Raw genomic sequence first — 25,084 nt, 5'->3', positions numbered from 1 at the left:
CACACAATGAACAAGCCTCGCAATCTTAATGTAAAACTACTGACATTTAAAAACTGAATTTCAAAATAAAAGCCTGTTAACACCAACTTATGGTAATAGGATTATCAAATTGTCTTTAACAATGCAATTTAAAAAAAACTTCTAAAATAAGTTCTAAAATAATAAAATCAGTCAGGTTTTTCAATTTTTCCAGAACTTACAAAGTTATATTTTTCAATTTTCTTGATTCTTTCAAAACTTTGCTTGGTTTGTTCTTATTAAATTTCATTTTCTAAACACCTTTTGTCCCTTTTGGTGTCGTGGAGCTGCTGGAACCTAACTCAGCCACTTTTGGGTGAAAGCAGGGGACATCTTGGACAGGTTGGCAGTCTGTCCCCGGAGAGAATCAACACATGCATGGGGAGAACATGCAAACTCCACACAGAAAGGTCCCCCAATGGTGTTCTGTTCCAAGTCCCCCAGTCGGGACTTGAACTGAGGGTCTTCTTGCTGTGGGGCAAGAGCGCGAACCACTGCGCTACCATGGAGCACTCCTGCATTTTAATTAAGATGTTAAACTGCTAAATAAATCAGACAAACACAAATATACTGAGTTCTTAAATTATTATTAATGTAATTTTTTTTATCAGACACGGTTTGTGTTTGTCAACATGTTTCTGCGGGAACACTTCCGCCTTCATCAGTCGTCATCAGGTGGTAGTGCGTAACGTCTTTAAAAACGTCACACTCGACCACCTGATGATGACTCTGATGAAGGCGGAAGTGTTCCTACCGAAACATGTTGACAAACACAAACCGTGTCTGATAAAAAATAATTTAAGAACTCAGTTAACTTTGGAGACACAATGAACTTTATTGAATCAAACACAAATATGGTGGGAAATATAAGGAGGAATCTTTCTGGTACTTCTGGTTGGCTGCCAAAAAAATTGGATCATCCAGGCAACATGTTTGGAAATCTTAAAAAAAGAAAAAAATTCCAATAAAAAACTAGAGAATGATCAAATATTTGGTTTACACGGAAAGAGCTCTCTGTGACCCCCGACCATAAAAAGTTGCACCTGAAACATTTGATGGTGGGCGGCCAACTTCTCCGCCGCGCTTCATTTGCACATCATAACCGCCCACACATGCAACCCATCAGCTCACTTCGCTTTCCGCACACACTTTACAGCTAATGCTGCAGATCCGTCTGGTACGCTGCCCGTCAAGCGCAAACCATTAAAAACTCGACCCCGAACCGGGTTCAGTGTCGATGTGCTTTGACGGTGTTTGAGTATTAATCGTCCATCACATAAGTGCTTCATAAAGGCCATGTTTAAAAGAGACCAAGATCCTAGTACCACCCTTAAACTCCGGCAATGTTTCCTGGTTAAACCTCTGCAGGTAAACTTCGACACCAGCTTTGAGTTTTGACAGGAAAACCCACTTTCTTTCAGTTCAGGTCATTCACGTTCTCTGCTGTGGAATTTCCCAGCTGCACCTCAGCCCATCAGCACAGGATGCCTCCGCTGACGAAGATCACCACAGGTCAGATGGTCGCAGATGAAGCGAGCAGGGTCAGCTGGCCAACTGCACTTTAGCTCCCCGAGGAGACTCTCACCGTCTTTGAGCTCCTGTATTTTTGGGGGATTCTGAGGCTGCTGCAGGCAGCTTAACATTTCTGGACACAGGAGAATGCAAACCCCACACAAAAACAGGAAAAGGGGAAAATCCTACTGAAAACTCAGTCACATCTCCATGGATGCTAAAACGTTTGCACTCTCCAAAATGTCTCCTCTTGAGTCGTGCTGACGAGCTTAGCCTTCATCATAGAAAATGTTCTTTCACTTTCTTTTAATTTAGCAGGGTAGTTTAACATTTCAGCTTCAGCTTTTTCTGTTGCTGTTAAAAATCTCATCATGTAGCAACATAATAGTACAGTTTTTTGGATAATAAAAAGTGGTTACTCATCTATTCATGTTCATAGATTTATGAACATATGGACACTAGAAGGATTGACAAAGTGCATGTGATTCCAAGTTCATTCTTTCAATCCATGAAGCTTTTATCGTAGCATTTTTGTGCATTTTGTTCTTTCTTTTTTTGTTTTTTTTCCTTCGTTATTCAGATTTAGTTTAGCTAGTTTGTAATTTTGTATTTTTGCCGTTTTTATACACTTAATATCAAGATGTTTTCATTTCTCTTTGGCTTATTTAGCATATTTTATCTAATTTGACCATTTTTATGTTTAGCACCGTTTTTTATGCGTTTATGTTTTAAATGACTATGTAGCTTATCTTGTTGGGTTGGGGTTTGTAACTTGGTGTTCTTAGCATTTTTAAATCATTTGTTGCTTATAGCTTACTTTTCAGCTTTTTTTTCTTTATTTCAGTATCGTTCTCTGTATGATTGAACTACTTTTTAAACGTCTATAGTAGTATCACAGAAGGAATTTAAAAGTCTGTGCATTTAGCATTTTAAGGATTGTTAGTTTTAATTTAAGTTTGTGTGTAGTTCTCTTAGTAAGAATGGTGGTCTCAGGTTTATTCTTCCATCCATCTACAGCAGTGTTCTGAAACCCAAAAAAACCGAACCAGTTCCACCTGGGTCGTTAATAGCTTAAAGAGATGACCAGGTTGGGGAGTGAGTCACTGGCTCCCCAACCCCCAGCTGAGGACAAAGGACTCTTAATGACCCGAAACCATGTAGGCTAAGTTGACAATACCATCCAGTTTCAGGTCTGACTTTTCCCCCACAAGCACATATACCAGCTCTTTTACCAGCTAAGAATTGACAAAGCCTCTTGGATAAGAGGTGAAACGTCTTCAACTTCAAAAACCAAGTCCAGATGACATCCCCTAAACCTACTACTATGTTTGTGTGTAGTTGTTTTTAAGCAATCTCGTTCTGTTCTTTTGACATCTATCTTATTGTCAGCACTATGAGGCGCTGCATCAATGAATGGTCAATTTCCGAACTTTCGTCATATGTAAGGCGCGTCAAACAAGAGTAGAGTCGGAGATAAGTCAGTAAGTTGGACTTTATTAACTGCGTTCACAGTAGGGATGTGCCAAAATATCGATATGGTGATATATCGCGATATTTAGTCCCGTGATTGATTCTCGATGCGTCTTCATCTAATGTCGACTTTTTATTTACGTTTGAAGACCCTATAAAACGTTCTATTAATCATCCTTTGTTAAGACGATTCTTCGAACGGGTCGATAGGGGGCGCTCATTGCGAGATTGGCTATCGCGGACAGACGAAGAAGAATACACATTCAAACAAAATGGCGGATGGGAAAAACAAGGAGAATAGCGAGAGCAGCAAGTTAAAAGACGCACTGGCAGCTTTGAAGCTTCATCACCCGGAGTTTTGTTAGAAAGCCGTGGTTGTTGCTGGCCTGAATGCCTTTTTCCAGGCGAAGCTACCACCGTCTTCTGCGAGAGCAGACGCAATTACAAACGGGATTGCTAAATGTGGCTCCGTCCCTGCAGGTGGAGCCACAGGTGGAGAACAAGGGATCTCGGTTTTTATTGAATGCATAAGAGCCACGCTTTGACATTCCCTCTCGGAAATACTGAAAAAATGATCCCTGCACTGTACGCACGCTAGTATATTCACAATTAACACCCAACCAAACATTTTTACAGAGCGCTGGGTATCTCTCAAAATTGCTTCAACCTCAGTAAACACAGCCAGAAAAAATCCATAAATAAGGCGCTCCAGAGTATTAGATGCACCGTAGTTTGTTTTTTTCTAATAGAGGTTTTTAAATGCGCCTTATGGTGCGCATTAAATACAGTAATTACAAATTTTCTGTCAGGGATTAGCATCACAGTTACCTTAGCATTCTACAAACGTAACTTTGAGCAAATGATGACAAATGTATTGTTTATTTCAGCCGTCCACGGCCTTTTCAAAATAAAAGGAGTCTAAGTGAAGAGTTAAGGAATTTGTTGTTTTTCCTGCATACATTTTTCTAGAAATGACAAAAAAAATAAAGCAATCACAGAAAGATGAAACCATGTCCGTGCGGAAGCTTAATCTGTTGTGTTGGGAGACTGTTGCTTTTTCCACTGAACGGTAAACACAAGGCGCTCTGAGCACACATGACATTACTGTGGACGTGTGGGATGGCTGCGCTGCAGAGGAGGCATTGTGGGAACAAGGCAAACGGCTGCATCGGGGGCTGATTGTCTCCCCAGCGCGTGGACAGGGCTGCTCAGCGCAGGAATCCCTCCAATCTTCATTACTGCCTTCTTCGGATACTCGTCGCGTCCCTGAGACACCCCCCCCCCCCCCCCTCTGAGGGGCTGCTGTAATTAGACTCAAATGGGTTCTGATGATTTTAAATTCGCTGAGCTTAACAGTCACACAGCTATCTGGGTATTTAGTCTAACGAGGACGTGATTGGACACAAAAACAGCTCTTTTGTCTCTATTAGTGGGCTTGGTCTGAAGCCAAGTCCAGTCCCCTACCAGGACACAAACGAGAACCTCCATGACGGTTTATTCTCTGTCTGCTTAACTCCACACACTCAGAGACGGGAAGATGAACAACACATCTCTTTCTGGGAACAAATGGGATTGGCTGAAGGAGTGAAACCAAAGGGGTGGAGCTTTACTGAAAATCAAACAAGTTGTCAATGACTCACATCTCTACAGTTTAGCAAAACCATCGGCCCTCAGGTGTCCCTCCCTAACGTTATTTTGCAGCAATTTAGAGTCCATAACATACATTTTGGCTCAGGGGTGGGCAATTCCAGGCCTCGAGGGCCGGTGTGTCTGCATGATTTCCAGATATTCTTGTCCTACTCATGGCTGATTACCTGGTTCAGGTGTTTCCAGCCAATCAGAACTTGCCAGAGCAGGGTATGTTGGAAAGCATACAGGAATGTCAGTGTCCACCTCTGTCTGTCAATCCTATGATGCTCTTTGCCTTCTGGTGGGTTGAGTTTTCATTGGATGGTCCTTGACTTGAATCTTCTTATTTGGTCTCAAATAGATTTGTTAACTGAACTGAACAGAACAAAGTGAGAAGAGTTTCATGTTTCCAGACACGTTTGACCCAACTCTTATTGATGCCCGTTTCCATTATACGCCAGGTTGGGAAAGACAGATGAGCTCCGGTCTCTCTTTAAATGCCGGTCCAACCCAAAAAAATTTTGGATACTATATTTTATCGTATCTAACCAATCTCATGTAGTGATTTATGAGTACATGCAGGGGTTTTGAGCTTGTTTGATATCTCTACGTTGCACAGAGGACTTGTCAGGCTGATGAGCGCTTTCAGACTGCTGTGTCTACCGTACCTGATTTTCCTTACGGTCATACCATAAACTGCTTTAATAATACCGTTATGCTGTACAGATAATTTTACAATTAACCTTAAAATGTTTGTGTTTTTGGTGACATTTTGTGGCCATGAATACAGAACTGCCAAATGAACCTCATTAAATCCATCACCATTCCTTCTACAAGCCTAGCAGTAGATGGTCTCTCAACCGTCTGTCTCTTTGTAATGCAGAAACCTTTTTGGACTAAACTGCTGACTCTACTATTGGAGATTGTACAGTAATTACATTTTGCCAATTAGTTAAATAACATAAGTGATAAGAAAGGCTTCGTCCACCGTCATGGATGGACACAGATGGACGTTTTGGAGGAAAAACTGAGGCGAGCAGAAGACAGAAACATCACGACGCTTTGTATTCTTTCATGTGAGCTCTCATGCCGAGCAGATCTGAGTGACTCGCCGTCAGGATGACCAGTAAAAGATGAAAGCCTGTTTTTTTCCGATTGAACCCCTCTGCATTTCCATAATAGCAGATTTAGCGACGGACAGCCTCACATCCTCAGAGCGATGCTCTGCTCCTTACAGGCCCAGAGTTCAGAGGAGGCTTGTCGCTTCCGCATCAAAACAATCACATCAGCTCTCTCCTTTTGCCCGTTCCTCTGTTTAAGGCTGAAAGGAAAAGCGCTTGACATCAGAAGCAGATTTGAAGCAGGCGATGAGTCGGCTCCCCCAGGCAAGGAAAAGAGGGAGGAAAACTAAACCATATGATGATGAGCATTACAGCCAAACCTGCACTTCCCCTTCACTCTCACTGCGTTGCCTCTGAGCCTGAAGCGCCTCCTCGGATCAGATCTAACAAAGCAGCGACGCCTCCATTACAAGTGACCCCAACAGCAGCTCCACCCTCTTTGTGTGTCTGGGGGCTTATCCCTCCTTCACTCCTCTTCCTCCTCATCGTGTGTGACTTTCCTCCCCTTCACGCTTTGCGTCTGTGTCCTTCAGTGACACGCCCCGCTGCGGGTGTCGATGGCTCCTCCATCAGCTCCACGTCTAGTTTCATGCCTACGACAAAGTAAAGATGTCCCAGCGGCAGTTCGGGGGCCACAGATCAAGCTTTTATTGAATTTCTGTTAGTGCTGAAAACACAAGAAGACAGGAAGTTCCAATTTTAATGTCATTCTTGATTTTGATGCTGGGTGGAGCTTCTAAAGCCTCGATCACATGCAGCTGGATGGGGGGTCGAGCTGTTCAAGTGCTTGGGTTGTCCGTAGAGGGTTTGAGAGAGGAGGGACCACATCTTGGGTCTGTCCTGTAGTTCCCTTTAAACTCATGTGGCCACATTAAGAGATGTCATGAAAATAGCACAATTCTGTTTTTTTATTTGTTAAAAAAGTTTGAAATATCCAACACATTTTGTTCCACTTCATGATTTTTTCCTACTTGTTGTTGATTCTTCACAAAAGATTCCGGTTTTATGTCTTTGTTTGCAGCCTGAAATGTGGCCATAGGTTGAAAAGTTCAAGGGGGCCGAATACTTTCGCATGGCACCGTATATGCTAAAGTATAATGTTTACCTTGTTCACTGTCAGCAAAGTTTAGCTCTAATTCAGCATTTGACATAGTTTTGCATTTTGAACCTACACTTACAATTTTTGTTGCAGTATTTTTCCATAGTGTAGCACTTTAAACTTTATAGTACTTTTAGCATTGCTTTTTGTTTGTTGAAAGTACCTTGTAGTGCTTAGTCTTCCTTTTTACCTTTTTTGAAGTTAAAGTAGCATTTATGTATCAAATTAGCATATTTTAAAGCCTTACTTGCTTTGTTTATGATAATTTAGTTATTTAGCATACTATTAAAAACATTTATGCATTATTCTTATCAGAAGAAAAGCTAAATCTGACTATTTTTGACCAGATCCAGATGAACTCTATTTTTTTTTTCTTTTCTTCTTGGCTCCAAGTCTTTTTTAAATTTTTCTTTTTAGTAGTTGACCAAGGAGGTTGTCAGGCAGTGGTGAAGACCGAAGGAGAGAAGAGACGAGGCGTAGCAAATGCAAACAGAGGGATATAGCTGCAGCACTTCAGGGGACGCACAGATCAATACTCACACACATGAGCCTCCCACGCAGCAGCTAAATAATGCTGCTGTTTCTGTTCTGTGACCTCTTGCTGTCTTTATGCACCGAGAAGAAAAAAAGTTTCCCAGAGTGTTAAGCATGCAGTGAAGTATTTATACATGTGTTTTTGCCGTTTCTCTCCACTAAGCAACATTAATAGTTGATTGTGACTGAAGGATATGGTTCTTTTTTTTCCCACCTCTGTAGCCTTTGTAGAACTTTGACCCTTTTTTCTGAAATTTTGTTTTTGGAGATTGGGAGCTAAAGAGTTTTGAAGCCTAGAAAGACAACTTTTCTGTCACCTCTTAACTTACTGCTTAAAAATACGATGCTGAACAAATATTTTTTGTGTTAACTGTTGCAGTTTGCTTCACAAAAGACCAAAACAGTTTTTTGTTTTTTTTATTCTTTTCATTTGGTCATAAAGTTTAAGACAAATTTCTGTTGCAGAAGTATGACTAAAAGATAAAGCTAAGCCACAAACCTGCTAAATAGTAAATTAGAAAACTAAAATTTTAGCAAAAGCAGGACTAAAATGCTAAAATGTTAGTTTAGTGGTACATTTGTCAAAAAGCCCACTTTTTTCCCTGCTAATTGCTCATTTAAATACAGACTACTTGCTTTTTAGAGGGCAAATAATTATGATTAGTGCTGAAAAAAATGTTAGGAAAAGTTAAAAAAAAAAGCTTTAAATCAATAAACAAATCTAAAAAGGCAACTAAATGCTGTGAAATGCAAAAAAAGAAAAAGGTGGAAGCAGTGTTAGCTGAAGCTTGTGTGCTTTTTTTATTTTATTTTTTTACTAAAATGATGTTCACTTACATTTAAACAGAATCTAAAACTATGGATAGTAAAATTTGCAGAAGAACCAATTAAAGGTGAAAAATACCCAATGGCTTTATTAAAACCCCTAAATACTAATTTGATGATTTAAAAAAAAACACACTTAAACTGATTAATAATAACTGTTAATTAATAACTAAGAATATATCCCTCTGTTTGCATTTGCTACGCCTCGTCTCTTCTCTTCTTCGGTCTCCACCGCTGCCTGACAACCTTCTTAGTCAAGAACTTAACAAAAAAAGACTTGGAGCCAAAAAAATGCAACAAAAACCCTGTATAGTTCATCTGGATCTGGTCCAAATTTGTCAGATTTTGCTTTTCCTTTGATAAGAATAATGAATAAATGTTTTTAATATTATGCTAAATAGCTAAGTAATCATAAACACCGCAAGTAAGGCTTCAAAATATGCTAATTTGATAGATAAATGTGTTTTCTGCACTATAGGGTGGACCAGATTGGAAGGCACATTTAGCAAGACCAAAGAGTCAGAGATAAGTTTGTCTGTCAGACTTTCTTAACTGGTTCACAGTAACTCTAGAACTTTTAAACACGGCAGATGTTGGCCATGTTAGAAGCGTTAGCCGTGTTGGCGTATTCACAATACTTGTAATTTCCTACCTTGTTTGCAACACGTTAAAAAAACAGACTGATGACACGACAACACAATCGTTACTGGGACTACGCTACCTCCTAACCTTGTTAGGGACATCTACAAAAAAAAACAGTGCGTTACAGCTATACGTTAGCCATGTTAGTAATGTTAGCTACATCTAACTCTAAACCTTGTTTGCAACACGTTAAAAAAACAGACTGATAAATACCGAATGAGATAAACCACTAAAGTTTCCAACTTTTCATCTTTCCCTTTTTGCTAAAAGCGCTAATTTTAGAATTTGATCAATCACCTCTAAATGCATTCAGGTTTGGACATTTCTAGATTGAATTTGCTTTACGGTGTAACCGCTCTGTTTTTTTAATGTTTATGATTAAAAAACAAAAAAAAAAACTTTTCAGATTATAAAAAGCGGCTTTTGCTCTTTTTGCTAGTTTTTGATTAAACAAATCGTTGCCACACCATGTGCCGATTTTGTGAGTCTGGATCCGAGCCGCGTGGTGGTGTTGGCACCGGTCCGCCTCATTCTCGGTCGATCTGCTGACCTCTTCCGCCCACACTCCACCACTTCATTCATCTCACTCTTCCACCTCTTCATCCATCCTCCTCTCGTTTCAGCCCGTTTTCCCTCGGTTTCCTCCCACCACTCTCTCCATTAATGCCTCTCACAGCCCGCGAGGCCTCAGGGAAGAGCAGGCGGGGAGTGGGATCGCGCCCGTCCGAGGCGATTATGAAAATACACACACGTATGAACAAACCCCCAGAAGCAAAAACACCCACGACTTCCTCCCACCTACATCCTAACAATCAAGTTTTCTTCAAAATGCCTCCAGCTTTATTGACGGAAACAGAAAATTAACAGCTAACAGTTTGCTTAATGTCATTTCCTCTTCAACAACAAACACCTCTTCGGGGAGTCAGCAGGGTTTTGCTCTTAAAAGATGCAAACATGTTGCAAAGTTAGTTAAAAATAATAGCTGAAGCGGAAATCCTGTTGAAAGCGCTGAAAGTAAAAATAAAAACCTACTGAAAAAGGGGTATCTTAAGGGGCCTTTGTCTTGGAAAATCAATTGTTTTGAGCTTTCAAGAGTATTATAATTCTAATTTTCCGGTCAAGCATTTCTGAGTATTCCTCTTAAAAAACCTGCCCCTCCCAACCCACGAAAATGAGCAAGTTCTCACATAGTGATGTCACAAAGTGAGGTACCGCCTTTTCCAGGAAGAACTGCCAGCACCACCCCAGACTAACACACACACGCACACTTTCTCTGAAGAGCTAGCAGTGATCAGCAAAAACAGTTTCATTTTTTTTGTGCACAACATGCACATCCATCTTTGCAAAAGTTTGAATTTTGTTTGTTTTCGTGGACGATACGCAGACACGCTGCCGAGGCCGACTCTAGGTTGATGTCATGAAATGGGCGGGACCCACAAGGAGTGAAAGGCGGTGCCTCAGAGATTGAGTCATCCTACTTCCGGGAAGAAAAATGAACTGTGAAAATAACTAATTTCTTAAAAAAATAGTTTTTTATGTGCCAAAGGTCCCTGGTTAAAAAAAAAAAAAAACAAAAGAAAAAAAAAAACTTGAGAACTTGCAGTATTAAGAAAAGAAAAAACAACCCAAGAAAACAGATTTTTATATTAAGTTCAGAACTGCTAATAGATGGATTTGTACAAAATATGGGATGTTAAAAATGACTAAGACTGTTCAGTAACTGACAGCTATATTTCTAAAATTTTTAAGAAATGCATTTAAACCTTTTTTTTTGTTAGTTTTTGGCTCCTCCCCCTCATTCTTTCCTGTGCTGCGTTTGTCATCACTCCTCCGGCTCCCCATGACATCATGCTGCACATCTTTAATTAGACAACTGTTTAGGCTGGGGGGAGGAGATTACTGACTGCAAGGTCAGCGCTGCTTTACCTTCACATCTCTAAATCCTTCCATGGTCGTGCTGCGTTTTAATGGACGGAGCGCACAGCGCCCGTCACTGTCTGTGTTCGCCGTTTTGTCCTTTCCAGTTTCACTTTTTGAACAATTTGATGGATTTAAATAGTTGATAAATACGGGCTGCAGGCAGCAGTGATGGAAATGTGCACCGGCTGCATCCAAAGCAGTAATTATGGTTAGTGTTAGAGTTTTAAAGAGCGATGTGGAGCCCAGCGAGGCTGCAGGAGGGGCTAAGTTTTTCTCATCCATCTCCTGGATGGACCAACTGTTCCCTGTATGAGGTCACACGCACACCTGAGAGCGTTTTCCCTCTGACTCTGACTCCCCACCTGCCTGAACACTTAATCAGCCTTATGGTCCAGCGGACCCCCCCATCAGGATCTCTATGTGTCTCTGCGGACTTCTTCAAATTGTCAGTTTGTGAATTTGTAACCACATGCGCATATTTGTGCACACAAACATCCTGCAGAAGATGCTAAAATGTTCTGAAAAGGGTGTAAAACAGCAGAAACCAAGCCAACAATCCTGAACACTTTATATAAGTAGGGCTGGGTTGATCTAATCCGAGCTTAATAAATCAATAATCAATCCATGAAAGTAGACATCGATTTTTAATACCTTTCCTTTTTCAGTGACCCAACACACAACAGCAGTAACGCCAGAGTCCCCTAGCTTGATGCTAACGTATAATAGGACGGCTAATGCTAATGCTGGGTCGACCTAAACTTACATCGCTGAATAAATGAACAGATTTATATTCTCACATTTTCCAAACTCTTTTAGAAATGTTTTTTAAGCTAAGCATTTGTGATGTCTGTCGAGCACAGTTTTTTACTCAAATCTTCTGGAATAAAGTGTAACGCTATACCGCGAGCTCCACCTAGTACCCAAACTGATACGACCTCCAGGAGAGGCAGAACATTTTTGTTGGAGCTTCTTTTTTACAATTTTACAGTATGTCAACTGTATCAGATTAATATGAATATTTTAAATGTCTCAGATATTATCTAAGCTCCGGTGAATCAAAGGGAATAGCTTCTGGAAATTATTGTTGACAACCAGCCCTAAATATAAGAACTAGACTGAGTGGCCCTTCCCCCTTTGTGTTCCAAACAGGAAGTACTTGCTGGTCCCAAGAAGCCAAAATCCCATAGATCTCTTTAGAGAAATGAACAGCCATTACTCAGTCATTATATTCATCAGAATAACCAGTCTTGCTCTTATCTTTTTTATCTTGATCATCCTAATTCTTTTCATATTTTTTTTGTAGTTCAAGTTATCCAAGTTATAAACTGACCAATCAGATGCCTCAATAAAACTAGGTGGCCTTACGGCGAATTTTTAAAGTGTTTGACAGATTCACGGCTTCCTGAGAGCGTCGGGTTATCATAACATTCATTGTAATGAAATTAATTACATAACTGTTTAATGAGGGGGGGGGGGTGTTAGCTGAAAAAACAACTGAATACAAGAAAATTAAAGCCTAAACCACATAGTTTGGTCACATCTGAAATGCTTCCTTACCCCTAGATTTATCCATCAAAGAGGTTAAAAAACACTTTTGGACACCGCTACAGCTTCAAATGCCCCTACATCCAACATGAGATGCTTAAAAATTAAAATTAAAATTACAGGCAAAAAAAAAAGCTTAACAGAAATTATGCAAATAACTGTGAAAAGTTCTTAATAAGCAAAAATAACAAAAGTTCAAGATTTCTGAAGTGTGACCTAGCTTGAGCCGTTACACTTAAACAGAGAAGTAAAATATATGAATAATGTATATCTTGAAAAATTGCTTTGAAACAAAGCCATTTGTGACCTGAATGAGAGGAAAATGTTAGGTTTGTAATTACCAAACGCATGCATAATCTGGATTTGTGCTTCAAATATTTCATTATTTTAAAAACAAATCAATTTGAGCGCGCTGCTGTGCAGGTTTGTTTTCAGGTAACGGATAAAAAGCGGTAACAGCACGCGGGCGCTGCGGCGAAATGACTCCGAATCACACACACCTTTGTGCGTTGTGCCTCAATAAGTGGCTCTAACAGGCATGTCCTCCGCGCACGGCGAGCTGCCTGATTACCCTTGACCTCCTCTTTTTCCAGGATATTAGACTGAATGAGCGGCGCTGCAGCAGAGCCCCCCCCACACACACACACACTCACACCTCCATTCGTACTTCACCACACGCTGCAGCGCTCGTTTATCTTCCGTCTGGAAAATCAGATTTATCAGGCCCATTTGTCTGCATCGGGGTCGCAGTCCTAATGAAAGCGGCCGATTCAAATGAGGCGAATGACAATGGAACGTCAGCAGAAGGGGTAAAAACACGCAAAGAACACAAAAATCAACGTACAACATGAACCGTGTGTTATTATTGCACTGGTTATATGCAATTCATTACTGATTTGTGCGTCAATTACATAATTTGAACGTGATAGAAAAGGTATACATCAGTGGGTTTTTCCATGAAAAGTCCATTAGACATATGAAATGGCCGTCAAAAGCAACACATTTGTGCATGCATCTTGAAAAAATGATGCACAATTGCGTAAGATTTACGCTATAATTGTGTGTAAACAACGTAAAATACGCCTAAACTGCATAATTCTAAACCAATTAAAAGTTTTCAGAGCCATGGGCCGAAACCCTCGACAAGACAAATGATGAACGCAAGAACCACATGAATTACGTAGATCACGCATGTGTCATGAAGTTTTATCCGTGGAAAATGTACAAAATGTACGTAGTGACTGTGTGACACGACCTTTAGATGAGCTTCCCTCCTAAGACGACAGGATGCGTGATTTACTTTGACCAAGAGACTGAAGGATCTTTCCTAAAAACTCTTCAATTTTCATTCAGAAGTTCACAATTCTAATTTGAAAACACGGTTTTGTTTAAAAAGCAGTTTTCACACAGCTATAAACTGAACTAAAGTGGAAATAAATAACCTAACTAAATTCTTTTCAAGAAAGGCCTAAATAACACACGCTCTTTCACAGCTTGGGTTTGTGATGTAGGATAGACGCTGGGCGGGCCAGAAGCTCCCTGCTCTGCTCCATTCTGATGCATCCACGGCAGACCAATAGAGCCACGAACGTCTTTGTTTTCCTGATCTGAGCTGGCATCTGGCTGTAAACGTCCACGTCTGGACAGCTCTGAGCGGGTGTTGTGCCCGTGTTGCTTGGGTGCTGACGCTCCAGCCAACAGGAAGACAGGGCGGATGGCGCCTTTTTATTTGTTTGTTTCTGTGTACAGGATCATGAATGGCGCTTTTGTTTTTATGTACAGCACCTTGAGCTGTTTTGTTTTACATGTAACTCTAGAAATAGAATTAATTAGAATTTGTAAGTTACCAGGAGAGCATGTAAACAGAGAGCTCTCGGCAACGGGGAGGGGAAGGGGGGCAGTGTTGCTCCTCGCCAACTTATAGGTGAATTACTAATAAGCTACTGCAGCTTTGCAGAAAGTGTCCCAGAAAATGAACATGTTTTTTCAATTTTAGCTAAAAACGTCATCATTAAAAGACACCTGATCGATTTTCCTTCCATCCAAAGATGTTGGGAGTGGAAAAATCAGCCTAAGAATGTAAGAATGATTTTCTCAACAGATTAAGGGGTTTTTATCCGTGGTGCTGACAGCGCCGTCCTGAACGGCAGGCAGGCCTCTCTCTCTCTGATTAGAGCGCGTGGCGTTCGGTGGCGTGGACGGTAACCAGGTCTTCACCTGGGTCTAATAACTGGGATTTCCACTGTAAATTGTAGCGGTAAGAAGGTCAGGCGTGGAGGAAAGTGGTGCTTTGAGCTGTTAAAAGAACAACCATGAAAAAAGTGTTCAACAACATCCTGTTTCTCTCCTTTTCCACTGTTTTTTTAGCGGCTTTAACTTTTAGAACATCATGCAGCATTATAGCATCGCTAAATGATATAAACTTTTTTCAAGTGTTTTTGGGACTAAAGTGATAAATAACAAGAAAACTCTTGATAAAGTTGTAATTGCTCATCGCTAATAAAAAAATACACTACAGGTTTCCTTTTAACCACAAAATCTAAGCCTCAGTTTTGTTGTGTTTTTCTGTGGTTCTTCTGTCTCCTGTCGTTAAGCTGCCTTACATGTTTTTGCCATTTTGTTAGATTTTATTTTTTTTAAGTATGCACTCATAGATTAAGCACCTTTCTTTTTCAAATGTGTTTCATCAGCCATGTTCTCAACCATGTTTTTATGCGTTTGGGAGCTAGTTAGCATTATTAGCTGTTTTTAGCAACATTTTAGTTGAGTTTTATGTTGACACCACACATTCAAGCTGCCACTTTCAATAAAACGTCCATGGAAATACCCGATTTGGGCTTCTGCGGTCAAAACTTTCGCTTTCACGGATAGCTACGCAAGTTTTTACGACCATTTTTAGGCTCTACAAACATAAAGATAAGATAAGATATTCTTTATTGATCCCACGTTGGTGAAATTCAATTGTTACAGCAGTTCAGTGCAAAATAGAGAAAAAAAGAACAACAGCAATGTGCAAAAAGAGTGAAAGGGTATTTAAAATGTGCCAAATTGCAAAAGTAATAACATTTAACAACAAGAATAATCTACACCTATATACACTATTAAGACATAACATATTTTATACATAAAATTAAATCAAATTAAGTAAATATTGAACGCATGTTACCAGTTAAACCGGATCAAGCTTTGACCAATCAGGGACTCTTATTCGGTGTTGATTTATGGCTGTGGTTTATCTGGTAAACCCTGACGCGGCGACGAGCCTGACGACGTCTGTGTTTGTTGTTTAAATAAAGATAAACCAAGGCCACTCTCTTGACATGATGGTAATCTGTGGTTGTGTCCGAATTCCTTCCCTACTCACTATATAGTGCGTTGGCAAATTTGTAGTGCTGTCCGAATCTACAATCCCAAAACCGAGTGCCCTAAAAATTTCCCAGAAGTCTTTTATTCAAGTGTCTTTCTACTCAAAACATGTCTTTCCTTGCTTGTGTTAAAAGGAAACAATTGAGCCAAACAATAAAATAATTCCGGTTAGTTGAGAAAACCTTAAACAGATTGGAAGGTTTCTTCAAAGTAGTTGAATGTGCCAGCGTGTGAAGTTAGAATGAGACTGTCGTTGAACCAAACTTCAAGGTGTGGGAGGTCGTCTGGATCCACAGACACAGCTGCCGCTCTCATCTGCAGGCGTCACTCGTTCGATCCCTGCACCAACATGAAAGGGTCCACTGTTGGTGTCCTCCATCGGTCCGCGTGCCGGCGCCACCGTCAGCTCTGTCATTGGGAATTCTGCCCTCCAGAACACGTCTGAAAACGTGGAGGGGGGGTGGGGGGGCAGCCAGCACTCAACAAACAGATCAGTCGGATTGCCAGCTGTCATCCTTCCCAGAATTCCCTCCTTCACCGATGATTAAAGTGCAGGGATGGAGGGAGCCAGAAATGTCTGGAGTGCTTGTCGTTTTGCTGCGGTCTCGGGGCGTCTGGCGTGCTCTGACTGACGTGACCTTGCCTGGCATCGTCTGCTGGTGTCTCTTCGAGCGGTCGCTCGCTGTGGAGAATGATGGCCATCGAGCAAGGCCAACTGCTTTTGTTATCTGAGCCGCACATATTGTCGTGTTACTCCCCCATCATTAGACACACACTTCCAAGGCGGGCGGGCCAAATGTTCATCCGTGCTGAATCGACGAGATAAGTCCAAACGCCGTCTCGCCACAAAATGCAGAAAATGCCGAAACCACGTCTGTCCTCGTGGTTGCATGCATAATGTAGCCTTGATTTTTGGGTGCTTGATGTCGTTGGCGTGGCGATGGGAGGATGCTGGCGACACCTTCAAGAGCAGAGGCTGCTCTGGTTGTGTTTGACAGGAAGTGTGTGTTTGATGTCGGCGGCCAAAGGCGGCGCGCTTTCTTCCCTGTAATGACAGACATTAGAGTCCATTACAAGCTTCTTGCAGCAAAAGCAGCAAAGGTGTTCAGGTAAACGGGGCCGCTTTCCAAGAGTAAGCTTAAAGAGCCGGATAGACGGACGCCTTCAGTTTTCAATGAGGGGAGTCCAAGCTGGGGGGTGTTTTAACCCTTTAACACCAAAGACGTCACGGGCTACACCGAAATAACACACGCTCTCGACCTACCCTAACTCTTATCCCTAACAATCAACGTCATTCCAACGGAAACCAAATTTTTTTTTTCCCCATCAGTATCAGATGATTTATGTTAATTCCGTAAATGGTTGAAGAGTTACAGTAGTCCAAAGCTGGAAAAATCAAATGTTAATTAAACCTTAATAAGGGTTAAAAAGGGTTTAGTTTTGTTTTTCTTTTCTTTGTGTAAAACAAAGCCTTTTCTATCAGACAGGATTCTACATTTTGTGTTTGAATCTGACTCCCCCTCTTCGTACCTCGTGTAACCCACTGCACTTGCTGTCTTTGGACGGGGTGCACCCCCTTTGCCTTTGGCATAATGGTACAGCCTATTCTGTTCATGGTCATGATTGTCTAAAGGGCTCCCCCATCACTCTGTGTGGATGTTTGGCATAGCTGAACGATGGTGGCTGAATGTTCGGCTCTCCCCGATGGGAGACTCAGCTGTTTACTGGTACAGTTCCAACAGTCGGAAGAGGCTTAGAGCGGAATGTAGAAATGCTGGAAATCCTGCTCCAGGCTTTTTCTGTCACAGCTCTATTCCGATATATGATGTTCCATAATTCCGACCAGAATCCTCCTCCATGATCAATTTAGTCACTTCTGTGAATTTAAACGTTCGGCATCCATACGTCACTACCAAATCTGAGAGTCCCTGATTGGTCAAAGTTCGACCTGGATTAACTGGTATCGCACATTCAGTGGCCGCATGTTTTGTTTAGCTATGTGTGAATGCGAGACTTTTGAATGCGGACGCCCCGAGGAGGGTTTTACGCGTTCACACAGTCTCATTGCAAATGTGACATGAACGTCCTTTTGTTTGCTAATGACACATAATTAATTAATCAATTAATAATAACATAATTATCTGCATTGATTTGGTAATGCCATAACACACAGTTAATGTTCTAATGTGGCTAGCTAGTATTTATACATAGAGACGATGAAACACTAAACTTCTGAAATGTAGTTGATACAACTGCTGATCTCACTTAATCTGACATCTGTCTTTGTCAAAGCATTAAATCTATTTTTTCCATCTTAATCTGAAGGTTTTAAATCTGTTTAGCTTCCCTAGGGATTTTTGAAAGATTTTGTTTCTTGGTTTATTGTTCTTCCTTCCTAATTAAAGGATTACGGCTCTTGGCGAGGCCTCTGGCAGAAGCATTTGGAGTCTGACTCTGTCTCATGTCTGTCTTCCAGCGTGTCCTCCCGGCTCCTACAAGATGTCGTCGCGGCAGCAGGAGTGCTTCTCGTGCCCGGCCAACAGCGTCGCAGACGAGGAGGGCTCGGTGGTGTGCGTCTGCGAGGAGGATCACTTCAGGACCCCCCTGGACAGCCCCTCAGCGCCGTGCACACGTAATGACCCCCCTTTCCTTTCACCGCTTACCATCCGGCACTTCATCCATCATCAGGATCCTCCCAGAACTGACCCGTCCTTCACCCTGCATCCCTTCTTCTGCCTTCCATCCTTCCTCTCTTGCTCCCCCTGCTCTTTAAAATCTCATTTTGAAGGATTTTTATTGTTTTGTGCTGTCTGTCCTAGTTGTCTTACTTTAACTCTCCTACCTGGTAGGTTTATCGCCAGACTCTTGCTAATACACACCCTAATATTCACATATGACAGATTTTCATCCGTACAATATGCGCAAAATGTTCATACTGGCTGTGGGACGCGGCCTTAATAGTAGATCACAGTACTGTCAAGATTTTGGAAAGAAATCCACCTGAATCCCCTCTGAAAAAGCGCAGGAGTTTGGTGGAGGAGCAGCGTGTGTCCAGGGAGCTGAACGCTGACGACAGAGCTCTGCAGTCGTGGTCAGATAACATACATGGAGGCACGGTGACCGCAGTAATGACGTTATTGATTCAGTAATTATGATGATCCGCTGATTTGGCTAATCCGCTGCACACTGCAGACGAAGGAGCACAGACTTTGAGGAAAATCAGGAAAAAGCTCGGAGGTTTTTTGTTTTTTTCCTCCAAATTAGGGAGGTCAGATATGTGCAGTGTATTATCTGTATAATTATGGAATAACACCAGACTGATTCAATTCTTCACACTCCAGTGTTGAACAAGGTCAGGAGATGCCTGTGTCGAAACGTTTTGCTCCTCCAAAGGAATCCTCAGCTGAAGGACCAAACGGTTTGGTTTTTCACCTCTTTCGTTCTGCTGCTGTGGAGAAACGCTCCCTTTAACAAGTCCTGCTATGATGGAGAAGATCTGCAGCCTTTTCATGAAAACCTTCCAAAGTGTGCGTTTTCTACACAGCTAATTAGCAATTTTAACATACGAAAAGCACGTGGAGCAGTGGTTAGCGCTCTAGCCTCACAGTAAGAAGGCTCTCGGTTCAAGTCCCAGCTGGGGGACCGGCTGATGTCCCCCGCCTTTGCCCACGAGTGGCCGGGATATTTGAAATGGCCTATATCAGGCTTTTCTTGAGCCTTTCAGAGAAATCTATACGTATATGTAAGATAATAAATTACCTTTGGCACCCTATAGAACGACCTTTTATGAAATATGAATTATTTTTGCAGCTCATTTCCCTACCAGGAAGTAAGACGACTGGATCTCTGAGGCTCCGCCTTTCTCTCCATTTCCTTTCTCTCCGGGAAAACCTGTTGTTGGAGCATCCACCAATTTGCAGTTGTTAGCCGTTTATTCCTTTATTTCTTTCTTTATGTTCGCCAACAGGCTGAAACGTATCAAATGGGCAAATTCACAGACTAAAACCACAGAAATGTCATAGAAAATATACCAAATAAATAGAATGAAACAGTAAATGTAGTCAAATAAACTTTAATAAATGTTTATGTAAACCTGTACTTTAAAATAAAATTAAAAACAGATCATCATTTCACCTTGTTTCCATGGTTACACATCAATCATTCAAAAGTGCTGATCCAAACTTTGTGGATGGAGAAGTTGTTTGAATTCTTATGGGTTTTGTTTTTCTCCTTACCTCTGTAATTGTAACTGAAATGTGTCGATGGCCGACATATTTAACTGCTAATCCTCTGAGATTGAAAGAAAGATTGGATCTGTGAGAAATCGATGGGATGAGATGAGGGCTGGAGGCTGACAGTACAGTTGTTTTACACCAGGCAAATGAAATTCACGCCTCTGGATAGAAACCCGGGTCATCTCATGACTCCAATGGTCAGATTTGAACGCCTTGTTTTCACGTTTGTTAGCGTGTCTTCAAATCAGCCTCTGAGCTTCGATCTTCACCCGAGCAGCAGCTCCACCTGCGCTCCAGCTTGAAGCTTTTTTCTTCATGATGGATATTAAACCATGCCAGGACCAAGCTGTGGAAGGGATGCTGGGATTTTGTCCCTTAATGAAGAAATCATCAGATTTCTAGCAGGACATCCAAAAGATCAGATCTTTTCCTCGTTTTCCCTTTTTTGTTCATAAAACATTAAGTGTTCATGCGTCTCCGAGGTTTAACTCTATAAATAATTAAGTCTTTAAGAGAAAAATACTCTTTCAACTAGTCAAACGACATCACAGATAAAACTTTAAATGGCTTCTCTGCGTTTTTTGAGGAGTTTCAGGCTGTAAAGTCCCTTCATTCATGGAAGTTTAGCTAAATAAAATGGATCAGACATTTCAGCTCAGTCACTTTCTTTAGCTTTGTAAATGCCGTGTACTTGTTTAACAAATAGTTTTCTGCGGTTTATTGCTGTTCAGCTTCTCCACACTTTTTCCCTTTTAGCTGAATAAGCTTTTGAAAAAGCTAATGGAGCGTTTTTTAGGTTGCTTACAAACAAACGGCTTCTTTTCACATCCGTCTGTGGAGTTCAACTGCATGATGAGGGGAAGGGATGTTGTCATGTTGTTTAAGTTATGAAATATATATATAAGAGAAAGAATACATGAGATATATCCCTCTTTAATGTGTTTAAACCAAATTTGTGGAGTTTTTTCCCCCCCAAAAAGTCAATATGGTAAAGTCATTCAATCACAGCGTAATACATCAGTATGTGTTGAATGTCAGAATAATTCCATGTGTGTGTCCTGGCATGTTTTAATTCCAGGTTACATATCATTTGAACAAATTCCGAAAATGTAAACGGAAGTTTGAGTTAGAAACCTCTTGGCACTTGTCATTTCTCTTAAAATGTTTGTTTCGTAGTCTCCCCCTTTAATTTCGTTTTTTTATAGATCTGTTCAAATAAATGAATAAAATAGGCAGCAAAACAGGTTATTCTTTGTCCCAACCAGAATAGTCCACATTGAAAAGTTCAAGGAATACGAGAATTCCGTTTGGGACTAAAATAAACTATTTTTGGGAAAATCATGGAGGTTTTACTTTCCCAGGTCTCTTCTGCTTCCGGAGTAAAGTCAGTGCGCCGGTCTGTCGCAAAACGCAGATGTGAAAAGAGCAGCAAGAAAGGAGGAGCTACTCCCACGAGGCTGAGAATGCTACGATGCTATCATGCTACGATGCTATCATGCTACGATGCTATCATGCTACGATGCTATCATGCTGCGATGCTATCATGCTGCGATGCTATCATGCTGCGATGCTATCATGCTACGATGCTATCATGCTACGATGCTATCATGCTGCGATGCTATCATTCTGCGATGCTATCATGCTGCGATGCTATCATGCTGCGATGCTATCATGCTGCGATGCTATCATGCTGCGATGCTATCATGCTGCGATGCTATCATGCTGCGATGCTATCATGCTACGATGCTATCATGCTACGATGCTATCATGCTACGATGCTATCATGCTGCGATGCTATCATGCTGCGATGTTATCATGCTGCGATGCTATCATGCTGCGATGCTATCATGCTAAGATGCTATCATGCTGCGATGCTATCATGCTACGATGCTATCATGCTGCGATGCTATCATGCTGCGATGCTATCATGCTACGATGCTATCATGCTGCGATGCTGTCATGCTACGATGCTATGATGTTGCGATGCTATCATGCTGCGATACTAATATTCTGCGATGCTATTATGATACGATGCTATCATGCTACGATGCTATCTCGCTGCGATACTATGATGCTGTGATGCTATCATGATACGTTGCTATCGTGCCTAGAGCTGTGACGGTGTCGAATTTTTCATCACCGCGGTAATGAACCACCAGGGGGCGCGGTGTCGCGGTTAACCGCAAACACCACCCCCCCCCCCCCCAAAAAAAAAAAAAAAAAACGAAAAAAAAACACAAAATCCCCCGGCGGCCGCATCGGAAATAAATACAATTACAACGTACTAATCTTTATTAACAAACATCAGTAACAACTAACAACTACGTATCTGAACTGGTGAACTAACTATAGGCGTTGTAGATTGACTGTGTGTGTGAGCGCGGAGAGTCTTGTGTAGGTAAAGGAGGAAGGTGCGCACACGTGTGTTGGGGGTGCGTGTTGATTCTTCTACAGCGGACTGCTCTGGAGCTGCACGCAAGTTTTACCTGTGCTCTCTGGTACAGACACCTTCTCAAAATATTATGTATTGCCCAGTAATAAGCAGACTGCAGACACTGTCCCCTTTCCGGTAGCCATGAGCCTGACATCCATGTAGAACGCGCGGCAGGAGGCTCCGCCTTTGTTTATACAGAAATGTAACGTTACGCTGCAAAAAATAATTCCCAAACAAAACATGTAGTGATTTTCATGGAAATCTAACAGCGCGCGTTCATTTTTGGTGTTACGGAGTGAAGGAGGACAGTAATATCCCCCCCCCCTCCAACACAAAATCCTCCGGTGGGCCACTTAAGAACGCACGCAGCTTATAACGGAAATGAATACAATGGAAATTAACAATTAGAAAGCAATGAATTTATCGTATTTCCTTGCGAGACGGAAACTTCTGTTGTAGAATGAGGATGTGTGCTTCTGAAAGCGCGCGCCTGTTTGTGTAACTGTAAAGGGAGCCGCGTGCCACGTGCAGCGCAGAGGCAGACAGTGAGAGCACGCGCGGTGGGAGAAAAGGAGACAACAATCTGAAAGAATGAAGGAAAGTCTGAACACAGGACTAGCAGAAAAAGTAAATTATAAGCAAAGATGAATGCGTTTAATGTGTTTATTATAGTTCCAAACACGCACCATATGCAAAAAGTAAAAAAATTGCGTAAAAAAAAGTGCGGTGATGCGGTGATGAGGTTATCGTCACAGCCCTAATCGTGCCACGATGATATGATGCTGCGATGCTATCATGCTACGATGCTATTATGCTACAATGCTATCATGCTGCGATGCTATTATGCTAGGATGCTATCATGCTACAATACTATTGTGTTGGATGCTATGATGCTACGATACTATCATGCTACATTACTATTATACTGCAATGCTATCATGCTACAAAACTATTATGTTGGATGCTATCCTGCTACGATACTATCATGCTGCATTACTATTATGCTACAATGCTACAATGCTATAATGCTGTGAGACTATTATGCTACAATGCTATTATGCTACGAGGCTATCATGATACAATACTTTTATGCTACAATGCTATAATGCTGCGATGCTATCATGCTGCGATGCTATTATGCTATCATGCTACGATGCTATCATGCTGCGACACTATGATGCTATGATGCTATCATGATACGTTGCTATCATGCCACAATGATATGATGCTGCGATGCTATCATGCTATTATGCTACGATGCTATTATGCTGCGATGCTATTATGCCACGATGCTATCATGCTACGATGCTATCACACTGGAATACTATTATGCTACGATGCTATCATGCTGCGATAATATCATGCTACAATACTATTATGTTGGATGCTATAATGCTGGGATGCCTAATGCTACAATACTATTATGTTGGATGCTATCATGCTACGATACTATTATGTTGGATGCTATCATGCTACGATACTATCATGCTGCATTACTATTATGCTACAATGCTATCATGCTGCGAGACTATTATGCTACAATGCTATCATGCTACGATGCTATCATGATACGATGCTATCATGCTACGATCCTATCATGCTACAATGCTAACATGCTACAATGCTATGCTAATGCACTGTTCCGTGCAACAGCAACTTTTTCTGAATCTCAAAGCATCAGAACTTGCAGGCAACATTAGGCGTGTTTGAGATCAGCCAGGTGGACGCCATGCTGTGCAGCATGGTTCGGTTATCTTTGACGTCAAATGTCGATCATCATTCAAATGTCGTGAGAAAGGGGCGGGTGCATGCGCCCACCCAGGCGGGCGCAGCTGAAAATTAGGTACTTTGCTGACTGCTAGCCACCTTTTCTCACTACAAAAACACTGCATTGTGGGAAATGGTGTCCAGACTGTCCTTATAGTTTAAAATGATGCTGAACAGAAACATCTGGTGAAGTAAAACAAACGTTGAATTCCAAATATTCCAGTGGATATTGTTGGTAAAACCAAACTGTTCAGTTCAGATTTGTGCTGCTCAGTGGATAAAAGCAAGTTTGTCAGGATCTTCAGTTTGCCACAAATGCAGCTGCACTATTACAGGCATTTAAAGTTCATAAACAGTGTTTTCGATGAACACTGAAGTAATCACTATCTTCTACATGTTTGCTGACAGAAGAGATTTAAGGTGATCAGCGTTTTTTTCCCACCGTTAAAGATCGTTTTAAAAGGCTGCAGGTCCACAACAGCTGAGGTCAGGTGTGACTACATAAATTAAAGAGGTTACATAAACCCCAGGAGCTTAACCAGCTAAACCTGAAAGATTAGGAGAAAAATTAGTGAGCTGAATGCAGTCAGGAGCGAGGCAGGGCACACAGCGGTCATGTCGCCGGAGTGAAACGGCAAACGAAGCCTCACGGCCAGTCTGGAGAATGATTTCCATCATCAAAAACCGAACGGGTTTCATTTAGTTTGTTTTTCAAGACCAAGGTCCAAACAGACCTCAGGTCTAAAGATTACTAAGCCCTACGTGAAAAAAGCACAGATCTTCTTGCTAAATTCTTATTGGATAAAATACATTCAGTGAAATGGTTGGTGGTTCTAAACCTTTCTAAGTACTACTTATGACCTCTAATTTCCCTTAATGGACATAATGAAGTTCCTCAGAGTTGAAATGAAAAAGGAACAGTGACAAATCCATTATTTCTGGTGTTATTAGAGACTTTTGACCGTTT

General features: G+C 41.4%; 1 protein-coding gene across 1 annotated transcript in view; it reads left to right on the top strand.

Moving 5' to 3' along the window:
- Positions 1–25,084, top strand: part of epha10 (EPH receptor A10) — a 130,611-nt gene that overhangs the window by 66,189 nt on the left and 39,338 nt on the right. The window contains exon 4 of the mRNA XM_011481140.4: positions 18,158–18,313. Coding sequence (XP_011479442.1) covers positions 18,158–18,313 — 156 coding nt within the window. The remainder of the gene's footprint in view (positions 1–18,157; positions 18,314–25,084) is intronic.

Source organism: Oryzias latipes, chromosome 11 (genome assembly GCF_053564925.1).
Source record: "Oryzias latipes strain Hd-rR chromosome 11, Olatipes_Hd-rR_3.1".
Lineage (NCBI taxonomy): Eukaryota > Metazoa > Chordata > Actinopteri > Beloniformes > Adrianichthyidae > Oryzias > Oryzias latipes.
This window is presented reverse-complemented; position numbering and strand designations above follow the sequence as displayed.